Raw genomic sequence first — 27,646 nt, forward strand, 5'->3', positions numbered from 1 at the left:
TCTCATCTGCAGAAAGTCCTGCCTCATCGGCATCTTTTCCACAGTAGAGATAGGTGTTGAAGACATAATTACTTCTGGAATCTGCAAGGCATTGCAGTTTCAGGCCATATTTCGCCTGTTTAGATTGAATATACATTTTGAACTTGCAGCATCCTGACTAGCATTTCATCAATTGTAGCATTAGCTCCAAGAATATAGGACCATTATGAATTTTCATTGAATTTATGTAGAATGTTCATTATAGCAGCTGTTGAATCAGGAATCTTACATAACTTCCTGTTATCAGGGTTGTTGAATCACCAGTAGTTGAGAATTGCAGCAAATCTTGCTGATGGCATAGTGGTATGTAAAATATCGCAACTAGTCTCATCAGTACAAAAGAGAGAACTTTTGTTTTTGTTGTTCAATTTGAATACAACAGTGCAGCTTAAAAGGCTGACAAAACTCTTCATTTCACACATTGTACAAGGTGACTTCTGTTCTCTCTGTATTTGTGTATTTTCCCCAAATCTTTTCAAGTTTTTCGTTTGTCCATGTGAGTGTTTTGTTCAGCATATCAGCACTGAAAATATAGCTACAAGTGGTGAACTGGTCAACCTGTGATTGTCCTCTGAGATCATGTATAAGTGCTGGTATCTTCAATATACTATGAGCTGGAATTCTAACATTCCTGTTTGATTCTACTACTGTCCACTTGAACCTACACTGGCGTCAACAATTAAAGCAACAAACCACAGAGCGATTCAAAACAAACGCAGAGGAATGCTTTTGTCTGGCGTTGTTTTGATCCATGACAAGCCCGACCACACAGTGCCAACGTGACAAAAGACCTCCTCAAAAAGTTTAAATGGGAAGCTTTTGAACATCCACCGTACAGCCCAGACCTAGCACCAAGTGATTATCACCTGTTCTGAGAACTGAAGTCATGATTAGGTGGGCAGCACTTCAATACTAACGAAGAACTTCAGGGTGCTGTCAAGACTTACCTGTCCTCACTGGCGGCAACATTCTTCGAGGAAGGCATCGAAAAGCTTGTGTCACGGTATGACAAGTGCCTCAATCACTTTGGTGATTATGTAGAAAAATAAGTTACGACTTTACTGTACTTTTGGTAATAAAATTATTATTTTCTGTACATTTTTGTTTTATTTACAGCCAATCGGAGGTTTTTTTTAAAAAAAAAAAAAGAAAACCAAAGTCAAGACAATTCACGATTTTTATAACTTTTTTTTAAGTTGGACATAAAGCCCCTGGTAATCCTCTTTATGGAAAATGCATTGGTATTGCTAAGATTAATGAATGCCACAGTATGGGCTGAAGTTTGAATACATGCATGAGCCACTTTGAATTTCCCACGAGATCTAGATGGCAATCTGGTGATCTTAACTCCCTTGAAAATAACTCAAACGCTTCACAAATTTCGACCAAACAAATCGTAACAGGATACTGCACTTTTAAACATCACAGTGAGTGACATCCCATTCTGTAGGCATAGCATCAATTTCGGTCTGATCGCAGCGACAGTGGGAACACCAGCCTTTCAAGGAAATGTCATTGGTGGCCGCGCATCGTGTTAACAGAACTGGAGTTAGCAAAAATTTTTATTTCTTTTTTATTATATTGGATTTCAGTTCCCCATCTGGGGTGGGCTGGCAGCAGCAAAGGCGCTGCTCTTCAGCCGAGACACATTTAGTATATAACAGGAAGGTGTTTAAAACAACATAAAGGAGGACATATGGCAGAACAGAGACATAGACATGGGGAACATAATGGAAGAGAGCATACAAAAGGGTGTGACTTTAAAAATGGAGATAAAAATTTTAAAAAAGTATTGTTCATGAAAAACCACACACTGTAAGGATTAAAAAGACAGAGGGCAAAGTATGACTGGAACATAAAAGTTGCACAATGAGTAACACAGTCACATGATGGGCAGAGTAGCCCAGAACAATCACAGACAGCAAAACTATGTATAGTCCAGCACACAATTAAAACCACAGCACTCGACATCACTGTAGAATGGCACTGAACACAACACCGACGTAGCACAATGACAACGAAAAATAAACCGGGAGGATCTGCCAGGGGCAGGGATATGAATAAGAAGGGAAGAAAGGGGGGAAGGGGCAGTGCTAGAGCGGGAGGAGAGAAGGGGAGATGGGGTGTGGGCGTGCCGAAGGGGACTGGAGAGGAAAGGATGGGATAGGAAAACAGCCAAGGAGAGAGCCCAGAGGGGAGAGAGGGGGGGGGGGGGGGAGGTGGAAGGAAAAACCGCTCTGGGGGAAGGAGGGGAGGGGGAAGGGGAGCCCCTGGTGAGGGGGGGGGGGTGAATAACGCCAGACTGTGGTCGGTAGGAAGGGTAGACGTCACGGCGAAGTTCATCATCCGGGAGGGGGATGTGCTGCAAATTGCCCTGACGAAAGACATGGAGGGTGTTGAGATGGAGAGAGGTGGAGGACACAGCGATAGAGGCATGGCAACCAGCGGGGGGAGATGAAGGATGACACCAGGGGGTGGGGGGGGGGGGAGGATCAACCCCGCGGGCAGTGTGAAGGATGCAGAATATGCTGGAGGAAGTGGGGGAAGGGGATGAGGTCATACAGGAGCTGTGTGGGCGCAGAAGTGGACACGGAAGTCAAGGTGGAGCACATGACATTCAAAGATTTGGATGACCTTATAAAAGCGGGGGAGGGGAGGGTGGGTGGCGGAGATCCAGGCAAAGCTGGCATAAGAGAGTACAGGACAGATGAGGGATTTGTAGGTGTGGAGGATAGAGGAAGGACGCAGTCCCCATGTCCAGTCGGACAGGAGTTTCAGGAGGCATAAGCGGGTATGGACTTTCTGTCGGATGGTCAGGAGATGAGGGGTCCAGGTGAGGTGACGGCCAAGGTTGAGGCCAAGGTATCTCAGGATGGGGGTGAGCTGGATGGGATGACTATAAATGGTTAGGTAGAAATCATGGAGATGGAAGCAGTGGGCAGTGTGGCCTATGATGATTGCCTGGTTCTTGGAGGTGTTGAGACGAAGGAACCACTGGTTACACCAAGTGGTGAAATGAACAAAGTGAGTTTCAAGGGTGCATTGGGACCACTGAGCAACAACCTAACTCGGGTTGACTTTAAATCCCCTCGACCCGGCTTGGTAACACGATTTGAGCCATCTCTAATCTGGAGTATGGGAACCGAGTAAACACATCTCCAGGACGACACACATGGGCTAGTAACACTGGAAATCGCTATTCAAGATGCTTCATAAATAAAGGAAACTAAACGCGTATGGCGAAAAGCAAACTGCCTTTCATTCAATTGCATGGACAGGAAATATCTCCATAAATTTTTAAGCAACTAAGAAACGATAGAAATCGGAAAGGAATGTGCTTTTCTCACTCGACTGCAGGTATGTAAAAAAATTTTCGTCTAACCCGTAGATAATATGCTGTCTCAAATTAATTTCTCGCTTTAAAAATGGCTGCCTAGGCTTTTTCTATGCTTTGGCAGTGCTATGAATAGTGTGCGGCGTGTGCAGCAATCTTTCGAAAGTCCCGCTATTTCAGAACTCTGGAAATTCACCAATAGATGGCGCAGCTGCCGTCTCGAGTTTATGAATCAACAGTTCAGTTGCAAACAATAACAGTCATGGGGAAGACGAAGACAGGAAAAACAGCAGTGGCGTTCAGTATTCTTGCATTTTTGTTTATATTCATATCATTTGTGACGCCTTATTGGCTGGAAACGGACGGAAAATTGCAAAACCCGAAGTTCATACGAATAGGTAAACAGAGGACAATTACACTACACTTAGGCGTGGCTGCATGTCTGGTGTAAATTAAAATACATTTAGTCTTGTTATTTCATATCGTTAATAATGCATGGAATATTGTATCAGCCGCGGAGAATAACCCTTTTTTCGTTCATTAGTTTCAACAATATCTTAGCCATTTGGTGCAGTCAAGTGGATTTATGCTAGACTGACAGCAATTTTGAACCGTAAATGGATTTTAAACCATGCCCTTCTGTAACATAAGCGATGTGATATACAGTTATATGGAGGATGCTTCGCCTTTAAGTTACCAGGTGCACATACTTTCGTAAATTCAGCTCGAGATACTTGTGTTTTAACTCAGTTGAAATCGCCAAATTCTTTGCCAGTGAAGAAATCGTTAAGTTTTGTATTAGCAGGTGAATTACATATTTTTTCGTTAAAGACTACTCGCGACTGTATTGCTGTGATATGTCATAAACAAAAATATTTTGTATTATATATGCCCCAAAAGGCACCTGTATTACAGAGGTATTGACATGTTTGATGAATTAATTGTGCATCGTACTTTCAGTTATAAACAACTTTCATGATCTTCAGTCTTGCCAAGCAGTGATTCTATCCTTTCTCAGATTGAAAACAATTATTGTCTGCCTTGGCAGACAGTAAGCCTCATCGGACGGGTGATGATAGATCTCAACATAAATTTTTGTAGTTGTTGGGAGATTGAGCCCACCATTCATTCGACTTTCGTTTCAGCTCCAACTCAAACTCTTTAATCCAAGTTTCATCAATAGTTATTAATGAAAAAAAGCTTAACCTTCTAAATCAGATTGTAATTTTAACAATATTATGAGAAGAAAAGTTGCTATTTACCATATGGCGGAGATGCTGAGTCACATGTAGACACAACAGAAAGACCCTCACAATATAGCTTTCGGCCCATTAAGGCCTTTGTCGTCGTCACCACCACCACCAACACCAACAAACCCCTGCAAGCTGTGCCCTACAGCTGACATAACCAACAAATTAACGGATCATTCACTCCACAGTGGTGCAACCTCTGCATTATTTATGAAATGAGCTTTACAATTTCAGACTTTTTGCAGATGATGATGATATCAGTAACAAGCAGTGACTGGCTAATTCAGCTGTAAATTCTGTTTAGCATCTTGGTCGCATTTCTGCTGTGGCTTTGCTACTCCCAGTTTCAGTTCATGTATCTTCCATGAGCACCTGGACAGTAATGTTGACACTACTCACATCCTTTACATACAATTGCAATTTCTTCTGGTATTGTGGGAGGTCTTTTGAAAAGATTCTCCTGTGATAATCACTGAAGACTTCATGCAAAGCCCTCCTGACAGCCAAAGATGTTTTATTTACCCACTCTATATCTATGATGGTTTCTGTGCTAAGGCCTTTGTAAAAGTTTATGATATGGGCAATGTTGTTACATGTTTTGTGTAGTAATGTTGACAGCAACCATACACGGTGGGGGGGGGGGGGGGATGATGGTTGGAAGGAAAGTAATCAATGAAAGAATGGTAAGCAGATGATTTGACTAGTACCTATGAACTGAAGATAGCCTTTTATGACCTGCTTGCTGGTTAACATCAGTATGCTATTTTATTTTATTTTTAAGAAATAAATGTTGTAGTCAGGAACATGTGAAAACTGCTGTAGAAAAGTTAATGAGACATAGTGACTGAGGAGGCAACAATCAAAGGTAGCTCCATAATATCTCAACCTAACCAACACTCTGGGATGTCCAGTGTATTTGATAAACTGACAGTCAAACAACATGTGGCCGCTGCTTCAGAATTATGAACATAATCACTTTGGTGGTGGCAGTTTAAACTAAGCTCTTGTATTTCAATGTAACTATAATTTGCACTATTTACATGACATTACATCAATAATTGTTCCACAGATCACGAATAGGACATTTTGTAATTATGTGGAATTTGTCAGTTTAACATAAGTTTTCTTTACACTACTACATATCTAAAAATTCATCTATTGAGTTGTTGGCGTTGCCATTAGAGAAGTTATTTTCATTTGCTTTTAAATGCTGTTTGGCTATGTCAGACTTTTAATGGTATTTGGTAAATGATCAAAGCTTTTTGTGGCAGCATAATTCACCCCTTTCTTTTCCAAAGTCAGATTTAACCCTGAGTAGTGAGGATCATGTTTTCTTCTGGTGTTGTAGCTGGGCACTTTGGTATTATTTTTGAATTGGGATGACTTATTAACAACAAATTTCATAACTGAAATATGTATTGTGAAGGTGCTGTGAATAGCCTGAGTTCCTTAAATAAATGTCCACAAGGTGATCTTAAGTGGGCTCCAGCTTTATTGTGATTACACACTTTTGTGCAACGAATACTTTTTCTCTTAAATGGTAGAAAACATGAAATAAACTCTCCACAATATCAAGCATTTTCAGTTTAACTAACTGAAACTGATAAAATGCTAATCTATGTGCAGTAGAGAAAACATACTGATCAGCATGGCACCTATTGATAACATGAGGCCCGAGGTTTCTTCTTCCATCATATATTTTTTTCCCGTTCTTGAGTGTAACCATTAGTCTGGAGTAGTTCTTCAAAACTTACACATCTTTCTGGTTTATTTTCAGAGGCTAAGAAGAAGAATTTTCAACTGCATATAAGCTGTATGGCTGGCAATCAACATTTAGCAATCCAGTTGTTACAACTACAAAATATTGATATTTCTTAATGTTAAGCTATACTTTGTACATTGGAATGTAAGTTTTATATGGCTTGTGCAGTAGTGATTCAGCAAGAGAGTTACAATATAATTTGGGGAGGGGGGGGGGGCTTCAGGATAATATAAGGAATGTAGTAAAAAGTTGATTTCCTTCAATGTAAGGTTTTGTGGTATTAATTTCAATTTTTATATGTGCCATACTTGTGAAGCATGTCATGATAATTTGATTCTAAATCAGATACCATTCATTCTTTGTTGCAGGGCTTTGGCAAGTATGCTTCAATGGCTTAGAAGAAATACATCATTGGTATGACCCAAAATTTTATGGCTGCTGGTGGGTCTTTGAAGAAGAGTACTACATTATTCATGACCTGCTTTTGCCAGGTGCTTTAACTTTGCAATCAAGCCTACAAGTACTATTTTATGTTAAGATATGGAAATTTTGTTTGTGGTACTGGTAAGATTTTTTTAAAATTAAATTGGTGACATGTTTCTGGAAGAGTGTCTGCAGACACCTTCACCAGTACAACATGATTTGAAGCTTGAATTCTTGTTGTTAGAGCCACTCACAGATAGACATTACTGTGATAATGATCAACCTAGATGTATCTTACTTCAGTCTTGATGGTGAAAGAAACTTCTATCACCAGAACTGGCCAACAGTGAGAGGAGAGTTGATACCTTGTCATTACATCAGGTTGTGTATCAGTGTCATCAATAAAACCCCAAACATATCTTGTCTCGTGTAAGTAGGGCATGCAACATCATATGTCCATTGGTTGAGGACATTCAGCCAGATGTGCTCTTGTCTGCTACTCATAAACATAATACTACAAGTTACATGCACTCCCCACAGTGATTGGCAATGAACAGTTGCCCTAATGACAAAACACTCGTGCTTTGGGATTGAGAAGTGCCAGAGATGCTCAGAAACGAAGTACAAATTTCCAGGTGACAGTGCCATATGATTATTTATTTTGGTTGCTTATAACGGTAATTTAACATGCTAGACCAAGTTATTCAAAAAGTTCAATATCTCAAAAACAAATGTTATATAGGCATGGCCAAAAACCGTAGTTATTTAACAAAAACCAAAAAAATTGCACTTTTTAAAAAATAAACTATCAAATGGAGTAGGCAGTTATTAAAGAGAAGGCATAGTATCAAGGAAAAAACTACAGGAACATGATAGAATGTATTGAATTAAACAAAACTGTTTGGAAGGATCTTTAAGACTATGAGAGATGATAGTACAAAAATTTAATAAGAGAACCAGTTGAAAACATAAATTCATTTATGGCAGACATCACATTTCAGCTGTGAGATGGCAGGTGGCACAGTAACTAACAATATAGATAGAATTGTGCAATCATTCTATGATTTTTAAAGTGTTTATATAGTTTAAGAGATTAACAAGAAACACTGGTAGTTAATAATGAAAACCAGGTATGTTGTACAAATACTGCCAAGGTATGAAAAAAAAAAAAAAAAAAAAAAAAAAAATGAAAGTTGCCTGTATATAATGGTGTTGCAGTAGAAATAGTTAAAGGTGGAGGCATGGTAATGCAAAGGAACTTGCAAAATTGTTCACAGGATATTTGTGGAGGGAAAGAAATGTCTGAGAATTGGAAGAATACTGTAACCTCTTTACACCACACGAAAAGAGACAGAAGGGTACATAATGTAATTCACAAGTATTATCACTAACTTATAGGAAAAATATTGGATTTTAATCAAGCAAAGGAAGAACTTAGCTGTTGATAATGTAGCATCTACATCTATACTCAACGAACCACTGTGAGGAGCATGGCAGAGGGTACATCCCATTGTACCAGTTATTAGAGTTTCTTCCTGTTCCATTCACGTATGGAGCATGAGAAAAATGTTTGTTTGAATCCCTCTGTGCATGAAGTAATTATTATAATCTTATCCTCATGATCACTGTGTGAGTAACAATTTTAAGCCAGTTCTTGAAACTCTGTTAATGGACTTTCGTGGGATAGTTTATTACTGTCTTGAAGACTCTGTCATTTCAGTTCCCTCAGTATCTCTGTAACACTCTCCCATGGATTAAAATAATCTGTAACCATTCGTGCTGCCCTTCTCTCTATGTTAGTCTTAACTGGTACAGGTCCCACACGCTTGAGCAATATCCTAGGATGGGTCGCATTTGTAAGCGGTGTCTTTTGTAGACTGCTTGCACTTCCCCAGTATTCTCAAAAAAAGAAATAAATAATAGTAATAAAACACAAAAGCTACCACCTGCTTTACCCACGACTGTACCTATGTGATCATTCCATTTCTTATCCCTACAAAGTTCACACCCAGGTACTTCTATGAGATGGCTGATTTAACAGTGACTCATTGATATTATAGTCATAAGATACTACATTTTTTTTGTTTTCTGAAGTGCAAAATTTTACATTTCTGAACATTTAGAGCAAATTGCCGATCTGTGCATCATGCTGAAAGCTCATCAAGATCTAACTGAATATTTATGCAGCTTCTCTCAGATAGTACTCCTTCATAGATAACTGCCATCATCTACAAAAAGCCTGATTTTACTATTAATGATGTCTGCCAGGTAATTAACATACAACATGAGCAGCAAGAACCCCAACACACTTCCCTGGGGCACACCCAAAGTTACTTCTGCGTCTGGTGATGACTCTCCATCCAAGATAACATGCTGTGTCCACCCTACCAAAAAGTCGCCAATCAGTCACAAATTTCACTGGATACCCCATATTTTTGTACTTTTGACAATAAGCATAGGTGCAGTACTTAGTCGAGTGCTTTTTGTAAATCAAGAAACACTGTGTTTACCTGTTTGCCTTGATCCGAAGCTTTCAGTATGTAATGTGAGGTAAGTGTGAGTTGGGTTTCACATGATCGATGTTTTCGAAAACCATGCTGGTTGACATTGAGGTGGTCATTCTGTTCAAGATACCTCACTATGTTTGAGCTCAGAACATGTTCTAGGATTCTACAGCCAATCAGTGTCAAGGGTATTGGGCGGTAGTTTCATGGATCACTTCTACTAATCTTCTAGTAGCCGAGTATGACCTGTTCCTTTTTCCAAGAACTGGGCACCGTTTTTTGGTCGAGGGATCTATGATAGATTATAGTGAGAAGAGGGGCCAACTCAGTCACAGATTCAGTATAGAATCTGACAGGGATTCCTTTGGAGTCTGGAGCTTTGTTCAAGAGTCAAAATGACCTAGAGTGCCTGGTGTACAGTTAGGAAGTCATGATCAAAAGTTTTGTATGGTAATGAATAGTTTCTACACACTTCAACAACATAGTGAAAAATTAAGAAATGAAATATAGTTGGGTAAGGAGATTTCACATCACCAAAATTATCCTCAGCAATACTAGAGGAAGTTTTCTGATTCTTAAACATATGGTATTCTTAAGTGTACTGTACCTGTTAACGGAACATTTCCGACCCATCTTCATTTTGCCGATGCCATTGTACTGTTAGTTTCTAGTACAGCTAAACTTTAACAGTGAATGGAAGAATTTAATATTAGGTGATGAATTTTTCTATTCGTGGTAGTTATTGTACAGCAAAAGAAATAAAGAATAGATCATTTTAATTCTTTAGTGCTTTTGATAAACTAAATAGGCTGCTTTTCAAAACAAAGCATCCAATGTGACAAAGAAAGTTTACAATACACAGAAGTGACAAAAGTGGCGAGACAGCAATATGCACTTATACAGATGGTGGTAGTACCGCGTACACAAGGTGTAAAAGGGCAATGCATTGGAGGAGCTGTCGTGTAATAAGGTGATTAATGTTAAAATGTTTATCACCTGATTTGGGCCATATGATGGGAATTGCCGAGTTTGAGCGTGGAATAGTAGTTGAAGTGCGACACATGGAACTTTCAAATTTTGGAAATGGGGGGGGGGGGGGGGGGGAGAAATCAATATTCCGCGATCCGCAGAGTGTCGAGAATACCAAATTTCAGGTATTCCCTCTCACCACAGACAGTGCAGTGGCCCACAGCCTTCACTTAATGACCAAGAGCATTGGTGTTTGCATAGAGTTGTTAGTGCTAACAGGCAAGCAACACTGCATGAAGTAACCACGATGACTGTTATGAGAGTGTGGCAAAATTAGGCATCAAAGGGGCTATGGCAGCAGACAACCAATATGAGTGCCTTTGCTAACAGCAAGACATCACCTGCAGTACCTGGCCTGGGCTCATGATTATATTGGGTGGACCCTGGATGATCGCAAAACCATGTCCTGGTTAGACGAGTTCCGATTTTAGTTGGTATGAGATAATGTAAGGTTCAAGTGTGGCGCAGACCTCACTAACCCATCATCCCAAGTTTTTAACAAGGTACTATGCAAATTGGTGGTGGCTGCATAATGGTGTAAGGCTGTGTTTACACGGAATGGACTGGTTTCTCTGGATGTTCAGCTACTTGGAGATAATTTAATGCCATTCATGTATGTTATGTTCCCAAACAACAATGGGATTGTTGTGGATGACAGTGCCGTTCACAGTTGGTTTGAGGAACATTCTGGACAGTTTGAGAGAACCATTTGGCCATCCAGATCAGCCAACATAAATCTCATAAATCATTTATGGGACATAATTGAGTTCAGTTAGTGCCCAAAATCCTGCACTGGCAACACTCCTGCAATTATGGATAGCTATAGAGGCAGCGTCATTCAATATTTCTGCAGGGGACTTCCAGCGACTTGTTGAGTCCATGCCATGTCGAGTAGCTGCACTATGCCACGCAAAAGGTGCAGCAACATGATATTAGGAGGTATCGCATGACTATTGGCACCTCAGTGTAAGTGAATAACAACTCTGCAGGTTGTCAGTATTGGATGCATTGAGGACGATCACTGACTTGCATTCATCATTATTTTTGCAGATTGGTTTAATTTATACTTTCTTCTTTTGCTCATTTTCATTGCATTTGTGTTTTGAACAGTGTAACATATTACAAATTTGAAGTATGAGAACTGAAGGACAGACAACAAGTCATAACTACCTACTGCATTGGAGATTTCACGTGATATGCCGACACTTAAAACAGTAACCTGAAATGGGACACAATATTATGGCCTACATAAGTAATTTTTAGAGCATATCATAATATTGGATATGTGGGAAACATTTGTGTAAAATTTGTATCAGTGATGGAAATTCCTGGATGGAACAATACATAATATAAGGTAAAGGGACCACTCACATGTAGTGGACTGACATGAGGAGCACAGAAACTCTGACACCTGCAGAAGTCTCAGTCTCAAAACCGAAGTTCAACCGTACTGGACTTGTAAATGGCTGCACCTTTACTCGTTTTCTCTCTCTCTCCCTCCCTCTCTCTCTCTCTCTCTCTCTCTCTCTCTCTCTCTCTCTCTCTCTCTCTCTCTCTCCTTTCATTCTTCATCACACCCCCCACAGCCAAGAGCCAACCAAAAATCCACATAGAACCTTGTTTAAAACAGTTTCAACATTCCTCCAATCTTGATCCTCCTCTTCAATCATCATCTGTCATCCCCAGGTAATCTTTCAGGCATTCCTTCTAATTTAGCCTCACCTTTTCGCAAATCCTTCACACATAGCTATCCATAACCTCAAAACCAGTTTGGGCCTTATCACCCTACCCGCAGCCAACGGCCCCACCACAGTGATGAATTATAGGACTATGTGGCTGAGGGTCTCCACCAAAAAATATCCCATCCCATCCCATCATGACCTCCAGCAACTCCTAAAGTCTCAGGTACAGCACACAACTTGACACCTGAATCCATCTCTCTCCTCACACCAGCAAACCACCTCCCCCCCCACTCCTTTCTTTTACCTACTCCACAAATCCAACCCTACAAGTTCTTTTGTGGCCACAGACCACTACCTCTCCCAACATTCTCCTAATACCAAACCCATAGCTCCTTTCCTAATTTTCCTAATTGCATCTTGACCCACAAATTATTTCACTTTTGAAGACTACATCTATGAACACATCCACATTACAGCCTTGAGTACGTGTGCTAACTTATTTATGGGACATTTGGAGGAATCCTTCCTATTCAATCAATACCTAAACCATCTTGTTTGGTTGAGATTCATTGATGACATTTCGATGGTCTGGACTCATGACAGGGAAAACCTTTGCTCTTTCCTCCATAACCCCAACAGCTACTCCTAAAGCCGCTTCATCTGGTCCCGCTCCACTCAATAAGCCACCTTCCTAGATTCTCTCTCTCTCTCTCTCTCTCTCTCTCTCTCTCTCTCTCTCTCTCTCTCTCTCTCTCTCTCTCTCTCTCTCTCTCTCATAAGGCTCCATAAATATGCCTGTCCATATCCAGTGCACCTACCACCAACAGTACTCCACTTTGCTGCCACCCATTCCATGCCAGAAAGTCTCTTTATCTCAGCGTTGTTGTCGAGCGATGCTGCATATGTAGTGGAAAGCAAGAGTTGTTGAAATATACCTATAATCTCACTAGAGCCTTTATTAACAAACCACATCATATCCAGCTCATCTGTGAACAGATCTCCCATACCATCCCTTCCTCTGACCTGTTACTAGTCACTGTTCATGACTCCTCTGATCAACCAGTATCACCATGGCCAGGTAAAGCTCAGCCACATCGTTCACCACGGTTTTGACTATCTCTCATCATGCCCCTATATGAGCGATATCATATCCTACATACATATTACCCAAAGTAGTGTTCCACCACCCAACCAACCTACTAAACATTCTTGCCCATTCCTATCCCAATCCTGTTCTCAAATGGTCAGCTATGGCACAAGATCTGCCCCAGACACCAGCCACCTCCTACTGCAGTCCAACCACCAGCATTTCTGGTCCAATAAAAGGCAGGGCCACATGTGAAAGCAGATATGTTATGTATGAAGAGGTCAGTGGAATTTGGTGCTAACCCACAGTTTCATAAGAATAAGCCTGATCACATTATCTGTTATGTTTTCGAATGCACCATAGTTGGTGACAACTTATGTACCGCTAAAAAGAGCTGTCTTCTATATAATTTGTTTTGCCATATTGAATTTGTTACTTTCCTTGAATTTAGTGAAACGCATAATATATAGCAACTCAAAATTACACTCTTGTGAGGTAGCATCCAGAACATATACTTGCAATCCCCCTCCCCAAGGCAGGCATGCATTCTCTCTCCCTCATCTCTTGTCTCCCTCTTCATCTCCACTTTTCTCATTCCCTCCCTCCGGTCTCCATCTCTCTTTATCTCTTGTGGCTCTCCCCCTTGGGCTCTTTCGTCTTGTTGTGCAGGCAATGAGACATGCCTCATTGTATCCATGTGTTCCCTCCTTGCCTTGTGCATACTTCCCTATATCCTTCCCTTCTATATCTGCCAGGCAACTGCTTTCAGTACTTCAGTAATAAATCTCGCCACGGGAATGTTTGTGTGGGTGTCTGTCTGTTGTGTGAGCAAGAGCTCGAAAGCTTGTGTGGATATTGTTTTCCATTTGTGTGAAGTTTGATATGTCACTGAGAAGTAGTGCAGCAAACACACTCGAGTTCTTTCAAGAAGTGGGTGCATGTTTACATTTGTGATTAAGACATTAGACGTTGTTGGGCTGGGCTACAGAAGAAATAATTAAGGCTTAGAAAATTGTTTTTGCATCACTCTGATAGCGTTTAGCATTGCTTTCAGTTATTCAGCCAAGTTGCCAATTCCATTTTACAAGTAATATCTTCTCCAGTTGCTGTGAGCCTTGTTGTTATGTGTACTTATGTACAACCACACTGTTCAGCATTCTCAGCACCACTATTTATATATTAGCTTGACTCCCAGCACCTGCTATGTCCCTTGAAGCTCATTTGTTTTTCAGAGGGTGCACTGTAAACGAACATTCAGTGTTTTCCAGCTAAGCTGGATGATGCCCGTGGCGAGATCTTAATAAATCTATTGCTGAACCACAAGTCTTGTTTAAATTGAAACCTCAATTGTGGTTTATTAGGTTTCCCTTTATCTTAATTTAGATAACTCTTTAATGACATAGTTACAAAAACTTTACACTCTCCAAAAAACGATAACGAAAACACATCGGTGATTGCCCTAAATGCATCTAATTAATGAAATGGACCAACTCCAGTCAGATTTGACCCAATACTACAACCTGCAAAAAGTACTATACCCACAAGTGGAAGTAAATTCTAGTAGTAGCGTAATTTGTTTGGGGCTGACTTGCAACAATTAGATGTTTACAGTATCTGCAGTCTTTTCTGCAAGCTGGCATTGAAAAATGTTGTGTTCCCAAGTATGGTATGTTTTTAGCTATTGCAGAAAACATGTTGTTGTTGTTGTTGTTGTTGTGGTCTTCAGTCCTGAGACTGGTTTGATGCAGCTCTCCATGCTACTCTATCCTGTGCAAGCTTCTTCATCTCCCAGTGCCTACTGCAACCTACATCCTTCTGAATTTGCTTAGTGTATTCATCTCTTGGTTTGCCTCTACGATTTTTACCCTCCACACTGCCCTCCAGTACTAAATTGGTGATCCCTTGATGCCTCAGAACATGTCCTACCAACCAATCCCTTCTTCTAGTCAAGATGTGCCACAAACTTCTCTTCTCCCCAATCCTATTCAATACTTCCTCATTAATTATGTGATCTACCCATCTAATCTTCAGCATTCTTCTGTAGCACCACATTTCAAAAGCTTCTATTCTCTTCCTGTCCAAACTATTTAGCATCCATGTTTCACTTCCATACGTGGCTACACTCCATACAAATACTTTCAGAAATGCCTTCCTGACATCTATACTCGATGTTAACAAATTTCTCTTCTTCAGAAACGCTTTCCTTGCTATTGCCAGTCTACATTTTATATCCTCTCTACTTCGACCATCATCAGTTATTTTGCTCCCCAAATAGCAAAACTCCTTTACTACTTTAAGTGTCTCATTTCCTAATCTAATTCCCTCAACATTAACCAACTTAATTCGACTACATTCCATTATCCTTGTTTTGCTTTTGTTGATGTTCATCTTATACCCTCCTTTCAAGACACTATCCATTCCATTCAACTGCTCTTCCAAGTCCTTTGCTGTCTCTGGCAGAATTACAATGTCATCGGCAAACCTTAAAGTTTTTATTTCTTCTCCATGGATTTTAATACCTACTCCGAATTTGTCTTTTGTTTCCTTCACTGCTTCCTCAATATACAGATTGAATAACATCGAGGAGAGACTACAACCCTGTCTCACTCCCTTCCCAACCACTGCTTCCCTTTCATGTCCCTTGACTCTTATAACTGCCATCTGGTTTCTGTACAAATTGTAAATAGCCTTTTGCTCCCTGTATTTTACCCCTGCCACCTTCAGAATTTGAAAGAGCGTATTCCAGTCAACATTGTCAAAAGCTTTCTCCAGGTCTACAAATGCTAGAAACGTAGGTTTACCTTTTCTTGATATAGCTTCTAAGATAGGGTCAGTATTGCCTCACGTGTTCCAACATTTCTACGGAATCCAAACTGATCTTCCCCAAGGTTGGCTTCTACCAGTTTTTCCATTCGTCTGTAAAGAACCCGCGTTAGTATTTTGCAGCCGTGACTTATTAAACTCATAGTTTGGTAATTTTCACATTTGTCGACACCTGCTTTCTTTGGGTTTGGAATTATTATATTGTTCTTGAAGTCTGAGGGTATTTTGCCTGTCTCACACATCTCGCTTTCGTAGATGGTAGAGTTTTGTCAGGGCTGGCTCTCTATCACCCAGTCATGCTTTAAATAACGTCATGTCTTAATTGTTGAAAAAGTTAAGAAACCTAAAAATTATCCACTAAGACAGTTTCGTTTTGGCAAACAGGATTCTGTAAATCAAACGATCTTCTCATTCATAATTGATGTGTTAGAATCTCTAAACAGTGTAAACACTAAGAAATTGCCAGTTGGTGTCTTGCATGAGCTCTAAAATTCCGTTTTATTGTGTAGATCACGAAATATTTCTAAGTAAGGTCTGACAGAGATCCTGTAGATAATTGGTTAGTGTCATCCCTTGAAGACAAAAGTTAGTAATGTCTCAAATGGCACATCCCAAGATGTGGTGTCCTCTGAGTGGGGCATAATACAGCATTGGGCCTATCATGGTTCTGCACTTTCACCCTTGCTGTTCCTAAAACCTGTAAATGATCTTTAAAAAATGGATTAAAACAGTCTGACCACAGTAAAATATTTATTTACAACTTGGCTACCGGAATGTGACCATCTTCATCTTATTTATACCATGATGGTAGACGGTGGCAGTGAATGATGAGCTGCTACGATTTCACAAACGTCTACTATCCACCTACCGTCATGGTATAAATGGTCTGAAGATGGTCACTTTCTGACTGAAATAGATAACCATTATTTTGTTATGGTAAAGACTGTTTTTAATCAGTTTTAGCGAGAGCACTATATTTCTCCACAAGAAATGCTTTCAAAAATTACTGCGAATTATCTGCCTCTGCCCATTAGCAAAAAATGTAATTTCACAATGTTTGCTGGCAATGCAGTCATTGCAGTAGATAATACATCTGTTATGAAATAAAAATCTGATGCAAATGGCTAACTTCAGTAAGTTGTGGCTTGATTGCAGTCATCTCACTTATGGCTAATCTAAGAAATATAGGTGTCATTCACTTCCATGCAAACCACAAGAAGGCAGAAACGGTAATTATTATCCATTATGAACATATAAGAATGCAAGTGTATTTCTTACAAATGTTGAGTGTTCATGTAGATAGGCGTATCATTTGCTTTAAGAATGATCTCCCATTTTGGTGTTTGCAGTACCTGAAAGTCTGCGTATTTCAGTTATTTTCATTCAGTAATGCATACCAACATGAAAAATGTCTTCACTGCACAGAAAAGAACAATTAGAATCTAGAGTCTTAATCTGTATCTCCTCCTCAACCTCGTGCCATAATCTTTTCAAACAACTTGTTATACATTATGTCCATTCTTATACTCCCTGATCATAAATATTCACATCACTATCTAATAACACCAAATGCATAAATACTCTCGTCATTTAAAATTTAAAAAGTACTTCCTTTACTTATAATTTTACTCAATATAAGAATTCATCTGCAGTAATAAATGAAAGCTATGTGGTGCTCTGATGCACATGTGCACTTAAAGGGAAAAGTACTTCTTTACAATGCTAATGTCCTAAATGGAAATTACGGTTAGTTCTTTCCTTATTTTATGTAATCATTAAACTCTATTTATGTCACTTTTTACTACAAAATGTATTTTAATCTAACTTAGTAAGGGAAAATGTTTACTTTTGCTGCTTAAAACTATCTTTTTTAGTGTGTCTAAACTGAGGCTACTGAAGTGTGAATCAAATGTGTTGGCATCACGTTAAATTTTGGTTTCTTTCTTGCTTACAGGATTCTTTGTTGCTACACAGTTTTTCTTCACGCTGAGTTTTACATTGTTGCTTATTGCAAGTTTCCTAGTGGCCCTTTATACTTGTTGCAGCAAAGATCATGACAGATTTGTGCTGCTGTTGTTTGTGATTGGTTCTGACATGATTCTTGCAGGTAAGTGATTCTTACTATTTGTTATCAGTGTTCATGTATTGCTAATGACTGCATTCTTACAGTCCTAAACTATAATTTTAGTATTGGAAATTATGGCATAGTAAATAGTTTAGCTGGAACCATGATTACTTTTTAAATTTTTCCCTCATTGTAATCAAACTGCCAGTCACTCTCTCTGCATTGATTTAAGTCATAGTCTGCAAAGAAAATTTGTATTTAAACAGGCCCCAGGCAGTGATGTAAAATTTTTGTTGCCTCAGATAGTAAATTACAGGATGATTTTCTGAAGTTTTATGCTGACATGCATGCTTTTGTTTTCCTAATATTTTACTGGTGGCAGTGGTGGACACTATGGTCTTTACTTTCATCTAGCAGACGTACCATTGCCATAGATAAGTGCACTGTTAGTCTATCTTGCACAGCAAAAATCAGCATAAAGGAAGCACCCATTCACCATCTATACTGAATGATTTTTCCTTCTCATTGAGGTTATTGATGCTTTCAGTAGCCTCTTTAAGTACAGAACTACAGTAAATGGCAGCTTTAACCAGGACTCAAGCTCTGTTGTTTAAACTGATGGTATGACAACCATTGTTTTAATGCATATGTTGCCGTTGTATATATATATACAGACAACGGCAACATATGCATTAAAACAATGGTTGTCATACAAACTGTTGCCTCATCAGGAAAGAGGGAAGGAGAGGGAAAGACGGAAGGAAGTGGGTTTTAAGGGTGAGGGTAAGGAGTCATTCCAATCCCGGGAGCAGAAAGACTTACCTTAGGGGGAAAAAAGGACAGGTATACACTCGCGCACACACACACATATCCATCCACACATACAGACACAAGCAGACATATTTAAAGACAAAGAGTTTGGGTAGAGATGTCAGTCGAGGCAGTGTTGAAAGACAGGTGAGGTACGAGTGGCGGAAACTTGAAATTAGCAGAGATTGAGGCCTGGAGGATAACGAGAAGAGAGGATATATTGAGGAGCAAGTTCCCTTCTCCGGAGTTCGGATAGGTTGGTGTTAGTGGGAAGTATCCAGATAACCCGGACAGACGGTGTAACACTGCGCCAAGATGTGCTGGCCGTGCACTAAGGCATGTTTAGCCACAGGGTGATCCTCATTACCAACAAACACTGTCTGCCTGTGTCCATTCATGCGAATGGACAGTTTGTTGCTGGTCATTCCCACATAGAATGCATCACAGTGTAGGCGGGTCAGTTGGTAGATCACGTGGGTGCTTTCACACGTGGCTCTGCCTTTGATCGTGTACACCTTCCAGGTTACAGGACTGGAGTAGGTGGTGGGAGGGTGCATGGGACAGGTTTTACACCGGGGGGCGGTTACAAGGGTAGGAGCCAGAGGGTAGGGAAGGTGGTTTGGGGATTTCATAGAGATGAACTAAGAGGTTACGAAGGTTAGGTGGACGGTGGAAAGACACTCTTGGTGGAGTGGGGAGGATTTCATGAAGGATGGATCTCATTTCAGGGCAGGATTTGAGGAAGTCGTATCCCTGCTGGAGAGCCACATTCAGAATCTGATCCAGTCCCGGAAAGTATCCTGTCACAAGTGGGGCACTTTTGTGGTTCTTCTGTGGGAGGTTCTGGGTATGAGAGGATGAGGAAGTGGCTCTGGTTATTTGCTTCTGTACCAGGTCGGGAGGGTAGTTGCGGGATGCGAAAGCTGTTGTCAGGTTGTTGGTGTAATGCTTCAGGGATTCCGGACTGGAGCAGATTCGTTTGCCACGAAGACCTAGGCTGTAGGGAAGGGACCGTTTGATGTGGAATGGGTGGCAGCTGTCGTAATGGAGGTACTGTTGCTTGTTGGTGGGCTTGATGTGGACGGATGTGTGAAGCTGGCCATTGGACAGGTGGAGGTCAACATCAAGGAAAGTGGCATGGGATTTGGAGTAGGGCCAGGTGAATCTGATGGAACCAAAGGAGTTGAGGTTGGAGAGGAAATTCTGGAGTTCTTCTTCACTGTGAGTCCAGATCATGAAGATGTCATCAATAAATCTGTACCAAACTTTGGGTTGGCAGGCCTGGGTAACCAAGAAGGCTTCCTCTAAGCGGCCCATGAATAAGTTGGCTTATGAAGGGGCTAGCCTGGTACCCATGGCTGTTCCCTTTAATTGTTGGTATGTCTGGTCTTCAAAAGTGAAGAAGTTGTGGGTCAGGATGAAGCTGGCTAAGGTAATGAGGAAAGAGGTTTTAGGTAGGATGGCAGGTGATCGGCGTGAAAGGAAGTGCTCCATCGCAGCGAGGCCCTGGACGTGTGGGATATTTGTGTATAAGGAAGTGTATAAGGAAGTGGCATCAATGGTTACAAGGATGGTTTCTGGGGGTAACGGATTGGGTAAGGATTCCAGGCGTTCGAGAAAGTGGTTGGTGTCTTTGATGAAGGATGGGAGACTGCATGTAATGGGTTGAAGGTCTTGATCTGCGTAGGCAGAGATACATTCTGTGGGGGCTTGGTAACCAGCTACAATGGGGCGGCCGGGGTGATTGGGTTTGTGAATTTTAGGAAGAAGGTAGGGGTGCAGGGTGTCGGTGGGATCAGGAGGTTGATGGAGTCAGGTGAGAGGTTTTGTAGGGGGCCTAAGGTTCTGAGGATTCCTTGAAGCTCCGCCTGGACATCAGGAATGGGATTACCTTGGCAAACTTTGTATGTGGTGTTGTCTGAAAGCTGACGCAGTCCCTCAGCCACATACTCCCGACGATCAAGTACCACAGTCGTGGAACCCTTGTCTGCCGGAAGAATGACGATGGACCGGTCAGCCTTCAGATCACGGATAGCCTGGGCTTTAGCAGTGGTGATGTTGGGAGTACGATTAAGGTTTTTTAAGAAGGATTGAGAGGCAAGGCTGGAAGTCAGAAATTCCTGGAATGTTTGGAGAGGGTGATTTTGAGGAAGAGAAGGTGGGTCCCGCTGTGATGGAGGACGGATCTGTTCCAGGCAGGGTTCAATTTGGATAGTGTCTTGGGGAGTTGGATCATTAGGGGTAGGAATAGGATCATTTTTCTTCGTGGCAAAGTGATACTTCCAGCAGAGAGTACGAGTGTAGGACAGTAAATCTCTGACGAGGGCTGTTTGGTTGAATCTGGGAGTGGGGCTGAAGGTGAGGCCTTTGGATAGGACAGAGGTTTCGGATTGGGAGAGAGGTTTGGAGGAAAGGTTAACTACTGAATTAGGGTGTTGTGGTACCAGATTGTGTTGATTGGAATTTTGAGGTTTTGGAGGGAGTGGAGCTGGAAGTGGGAGATTGAGTAGATGGGAGAGACTGGGTTTGTGTGCAATGAGAGGAGGTTGAGGTTTGCTGGAAAGGTTGTGAAGGGTGAGTGAGTTGCCTTTCCGGAGGTGGGAAACCAGGAGATTGGATAGTTTTTTGAGGTGAAGGGTGGAATGCTGTTCTAATTTGCGGTTGGCCTGTAGGAGGATGCTCTGAATAGCCGGTGTGGATGTGGGAGAGGAAAGATTGAGGACTTTTATTAAGGATAGGAGTTGACGGGTGTGTTCATTGGCTGAGTTGATGTGTAGGTGAAGGATTAGGTGGGTAAGGGCAATGGATTGTTCAGTTTGGAACTGGTATAGGGACTGATGGAAAGAAGGGTTGCAGCCAGAGATGCGAACTTTAAGTGTGAGGCCTTTGGGGGTTATGCCAAATGTCAGACAAGCCTGAGAAAATAAAATATGCGAGCGTAATCTGGCTAGGGTAACAGTTTGTTGCGAAAGCTTGAATTTTGTGTGTATGTTTGTGTTCGTTTGTGTGTCTGTCGACCTGCCAGCACTTTCATTTGGTAAGTCACATCATCTTTGTTTTTAGATATATTTGTCCTACGTGGAATGTTTCCCTCTATTATAACTACACTATGGACAGGTAGACAATTTAAGAAAATTCTTTATAGAACGAGCAGGAACTAGCAATCACTCATATAAATACATCGGCTACACCATTGCAATTTCATAACCTTTTCTACAACCCTTTAGATCACATAACATCAACAGATAGAAGAAAATAAATTGGAGAAAGAAAACACTACATGGCAAGCACCCGTATCATCTAAGACAGCCACACATTGATCAAGACGCATCCAACACATGGCTATGAAAAGGCAATATATACAGTGAGACAGAAGGATTCATGATTGCAATACAGGATCAAACAATAAACACTAGATATTACAGCAAGCATATTATTAAAGATCCCAATGCCACAACAGATAAATGCAGACTTTGCAAACAACAAATAAAAACAGTAGACCACATCACAATCGGATGTACAATACTAGCAAATACGGAATATACCAGAAGACATGACAATGTAGCAAAATAATACATCAACAACTTGCCATACAACATAAACTAATAAAACAACATGTTCCCACATACAAATATGCACCACAAAATGTACTGGAGAGTGATGAATACAAATTATACTGGAACAGAACCATTATAACAGATAAAACAACACCACATAACAAACCTGACATCATATTCACCAATAAAAAGAAGAAATTAACACAACTAATCGAAATATCCATACCCAATAAAACAAATATGCAGAAGAAAACAGGAGAAAAAATTGAAAAATACATACAACTGGCTGAGGAAGTCAAGGACATGTGGCATCAGGATAAAGTTGGCATTATACAAATTATACTATCAACTACAGGAGTCATACCACACAATGTCCACCAGTGCATCAACGCAGTACAGCTACATCCAAACATATATGTACAACTACAGAAGTCTGTAATTATTGATACATGTTCAATTACCTGAAAGTTCCTAAATGCAACGTAACATATACCGTACAGTTAAAAGGAAGTCACGCTTGATCAAGGTCCGCGTCACTTTCCATTTTTAACCAGACATAACGTCTGAGAAAGGAAAGAATAATAATAATAATAATAATAATAATAATAATAATGTGTACAATGTTCTATCGACTAACCACCAATGCTGTAGCCATACCAAGAGTAGTAGTATGCTACTGTATATTTAATTTGATGAACTATTAGAAATCTTTTTTTGCAAGATGCCCAAAAGCAAGCACTAACGTAAATTCCTCAGCATTATTTAGATCATTTTAGAAAAATGAGTCATTTTGTGTGCCTTATTTTTAAACTGAAATTTATTGATGTGTGTCTTTACATGCATTTCTGGATCATAAGATTGATGTACAGGAGATGCATCAAAAATTAAATCACAACTAATGAGAGCATTGGCACTTGTTTTAAAAAATTTATACTGCTAATGAGTTGCAGTCTTTACATAATGAAATTAATGATAAATGACATCCCGCAGAGATTATCAGTTCATCTTTCATGTACTCTTCCTGTGAATACTAACGTAATGGAGTATTGAGTAGTTTTTGCTTTGTTACCCCAGCTTGAAGTTTAGAATATTTGGGCTTTTTAATTTGAAGTAAAAATAATTGAACAAGAAACATAAAATTTAATTTTATGTTAATTAATAAACAATTGTTAATTAATTAATTCTTCAGCTTCCATCTTTATCGTAGTTCCAATTTAAAATTTTTTTGTATTATATGTGAATGAACAAAATAATTTTCTGTGAATATTTCTGTTGTGCTGTATAAACTGACTATGATCTTGTACATGTACAGGAAGTCCAATTTTTTAAGTAGTTGTTAATGCAGATGAGACTTACTCCCGCCACTTCATAATGTTGGAAACGTCCATTATCACTGTGGGCACACCAAATCTGAGTAGTATGTGAAACCCAGTACTTACATTTACAAAAGAAACTTGCAAATTTGTTTCATAGTTACATTAGTCTCCTGCTCTATTGAAGGAAATCCAGTATTGTCTGGATGTGATGTTGCTTTGACTTATTGGTTCTCCTTCCAATTCAGAACATTGTTTACTCCCCTCATGTATGACATCCTGGAACACTGTTAACTGAGAAAAACAAAACCTGGATGATTACCATACTGATAAATAAAGGAAATTAGTTCATGAATAGTTCAGTGGAATATGAAGAGTTGACTTTTTGCTCAGCAGTCTCACTTCCTTCAGGCATAGTGCCTTTAATTTGTGTTATTTTCTGCAGTCTTTCACTGCTTTCAATATATTTCTCCTTTTTTTCCTTCATTTGCTCAAAAGAAGAGAAACGACTGTCATGTACTACGCATCTTTCATTTCAAATTAGATAGTAATTAGCTATATGTTACGGTCCATACACACTTCTCACACAATTTCAAATGTTATTCATTAAGGTACTGAATTAGCTGTGATAAAGTGGTCTCGGTGACTCTAAAACGTAATCTAAGAAAGATGCTAATATTTTCAGTTTGTCAGTTACCATTTTAACAGTGTTAACTTAATTATTTTCAGCTATCTCTGGTACACTGGCAGTAATAATATTTGGGGCAAGAGGAGATGGTCGTGACTGGTTACCAAATTGGGAACACAATGAAATCTCATGGTCTTATGCTCTGGCTGTGTTTGGTGTAGTATTCCTATATTTATCAGGAATATTATTTCTTGTAGAAGGACGTGTCCATCGCAAAAGACAGAAGCGGGAACGAGAGGCTGCACAGTCTGCGTATCACATGGAACCAAGGAAAGCTGCCCACACAGTAATTTGAAAGCATCTCGAAGCATAAAATGTCTATGACACTAATGTAGCTGGACTACATTAAGCAGCAAATTTTTTAAACAATTTTTTTTTCTTTTATCATCAAAAAGCTGGCATCAGTCAAACCAAAACCAGCAGTGGGCTTTATGTTGACCTAGAAAACATAACCAATATTTTGTTCACTATTGGTTATGTGATTTAAACTACTTGTGGTTTACATCACTAGTAGGAAAAAATTATACATATATTATATAATATTACATACACATAAACATGTATGATGTCTGTAATGTACACACTGTTGTGTACACTTTATTGTCGAAGTTGTATAAGAAGAATTCTACTCAGGGTACTGTTCAGAAGTTGGTGCACATCACATTTTAATTTTTGTGTTTGGGAATCATATTTGCAGGATTTTTTAACAGGAGTGTTTCAGATTTTACATATAACTACTTTTCTTACTGTTGAGATTGGATCTACAAGTCCATGTTAAGATAGCTTTTAAACAGATTAACTTGTATTAAAATACTAAAAATGGAATGAATGTACACGTATGAAAGAAAGAAATGGTAGCTAAGTAATAACAGTGATCTCTGATTAGTTCATACATTTTTTGGGATCAAAAACAAATTGACAAAAGACGATTACATTAGCACTTAAAATCACTGCAAAATTTTCTAACAAAGTGATATACAAAGTTGATGACTTGACTGCAGTGAATTATATTGACCGAAGAGTGAAAGAAAGTAACATGGCTGCAGAGAAGGTCTTAAGTTTTAGTGTGACAGATGAGGTTTCCATCATCAATGTGTGTATAAATTCTGTGAAGAACACATGGAGTTTACTGGCATGCTTTTTTTTTTATTTTCCAGCAGTACAAGACCTTAATGAGTAAGCACAGTTTCAGTATACTTCACCACCAATGTATTTTTCATCAAAAACTAATTTCAGTCTAATGAATATGAATTTGCTGCTGCCTGTTCCGTTAAGTATAATGTCTGTAACCTTTGATAAATGCAGCTTCTGTAAAACTAGTGACTCTATTCTTTACTGAATCTGCTTTTTGGAAAACAGACACCATTTATTTTATATTTTATGCAGTTTTAAAGATTACAATGCAGCAGCCATTTATATTAACATAAAATTGAAGTACAGTCCCTGTGTGAAATGATCTCTTCTCCACTTTGATTGGTATAAAATAATGGGGGCAATGAATATATGTTGTGATGTAAGTTGTTGTCTGAGCTTTGTATGTAACCTATTCCGTCCATTTCAGTATCAGTTAAGTATAGAAGGTAAACATTTGTAGTTTCTATAAAAGATGTGTACAGCACAATTGTGTACTCATTTTCCTATAATATTTTTCAGTAATAGCATTGCCTTCAAGCAAGCTTTTTCTTGTAGCAGTATTATTAAGTGAATTGTATATAAACACAAACGCAAAAACGTTGAAGTGTTCTCACTAAGTGCACTTTTACCCATTTCTTAACTTTCATCCAGTCCCCTCTTTGAAATAAAGAAAATCAGCAAGGTAATATTGCTTCATCAGTGTTGTGCAAGTAATGTTCAATGTGTCTTTGTATGGTTCAGAAAATTGATGGTATGTACAGGATATGTATCATTTACTTCTAATAAATCTCAATTCTTTTTTACAGAATTTATATAGTAAGTCTATGTAAAAGATAACTTTGAAGATTTTTACAAGTTTAATACATTTATTTTGTACATCGTTTTTACTTTGGCAGTGGATACTGATTTTCAGTGTTAAAAATTCAGATAGAATCTCTAGCTGTAGTAGCAGGCTGCCTTTAAATAATGGCAGAACCATTTGCAGTTCACTCATTGTGAAAAACTACATGTTTCACTGTGATGATGAAAGTTAGTATTGCTAGAACCCCCCCCCCCCCCCCCCCCCTCTCGCGCCATTTTTCTTTCCTCTTCTACCCCTGTATTAGCTCTCTCCCACTCCAACAGTTTTGCTCTTCTTTCAGATCCACAGTCACTGCACCCACCATTCACACAGGAAACATGTTGATTATGCTTTCGCCACTAAGTTCTGGACCGTGAAATGATGAACACGGGGCAGCTTATTGTATTTATGACTTTAATCTAAATATACAAACCAGCTCATAGTTATTCTCTTCCATATTTTTACCATTATTGGGTCCCAGGCTTTCCATGCATGTTTACTGTAATTTCATGTTTGAAAGTAGGTAGTGTCACATAACAGACAAATCATTATTTTTAACAGCTGCACCTATTTCTAAAAATGTTAGATCTGATAGCAGCTGACTGCTTAAATGAGTAAATTAATATTTTATTTTATATAGTACACATATGTACATCTTAAAATACTGTTTGATATTTTTGTACTGTCATGTATATACCACTGTTGTATTTGAAATTAAATATGTATGTTGAGAAAAGATTACAAATTGTTTGTTTATGAAATTGATTTGTGACCACTGATAACTACTTTAATTCCCTATCAGAGCACTGCACTATAATACCTGAATGTATTAGGCCACAGTAGTAGTGATACAGGTACATTTGAGTGGATTTTATTTCTCATTCTTGTGTTTTCCTGCCTAACTCTTCTTTATGTACTGGTTATTCGCAGTTTTACATTAGATGAAATTAACCAAAAGTGGGCCATGACATTTAGATTATTAAATGGTGCAGTTTATGTAGCTGTGCAGCAGTGTTATACAGACTAGATCTCTCAAACTGACCAGCATGGTAGTTACACATTTGTGCCCAACCAGTGTGTCTTAAGAAAAGAAGTACATTCTGGATTTTTGTAAACCTGGATCGTTGTAAGAGAGGCTTTGCAGTTCTCAGGATTCCTTTCCTCCTCCTCTATCTAGTGATTTTTTTTCTGAGGCTTTCTTGGATTGTCAGTTTCTGCATTTGCAGTACTCTGAAGCATTTGTGTCTGTTTCGTTTTCTTTGTGTACCTCAGTTCTTCTTACTTATATATCCAGCCTGTTCATTT

The 27,646-nt window shown here is 39.4% G+C and overlaps 2 protein-coding genes across 2 annotated transcripts in view; one reads left to right on the top strand and one right to left on the bottom strand.

Moving 5' to 3' along the window:
* LOC124594380 (pseudouridine kinase-like) overlaps positions 1 to 27,646 on the bottom strand; it is a 258,924-nt gene that overhangs the window by 64,043 nt on the left and 167,235 nt on the right. The window lies entirely within an intron of this gene.
* Positions 3,561 to 27,086, top strand: LOC124594220. The gene is made up of 4 exons (XM_047132580.1): positions 3,561 to 3,771; positions 6,754 to 6,876; positions 17,888 to 18,040; positions 24,408 to 27,086. Exons 1-4 carry the CDS (start codon positions 3,576 to 3,578, stop codon positions 24,659 to 24,661), a joined length of 726 nt encoding a protein of 241 aa, XP_046988536.1. The 5' UTR covers positions 3,561 to 3,575; the 3' UTR covers positions 24,662 to 27,086.

Source organism: Schistocerca americana, chromosome 2 (genome assembly GCF_021461395.2).
Source record: "Schistocerca americana isolate TAMUIC-IGC-003095 chromosome 2, iqSchAmer2.1, whole genome shotgun sequence".
Classification (NCBI taxonomy): Eukaryota; Metazoa; Arthropoda; class Insecta; order Orthoptera; family Acrididae; genus Schistocerca; species Schistocerca americana.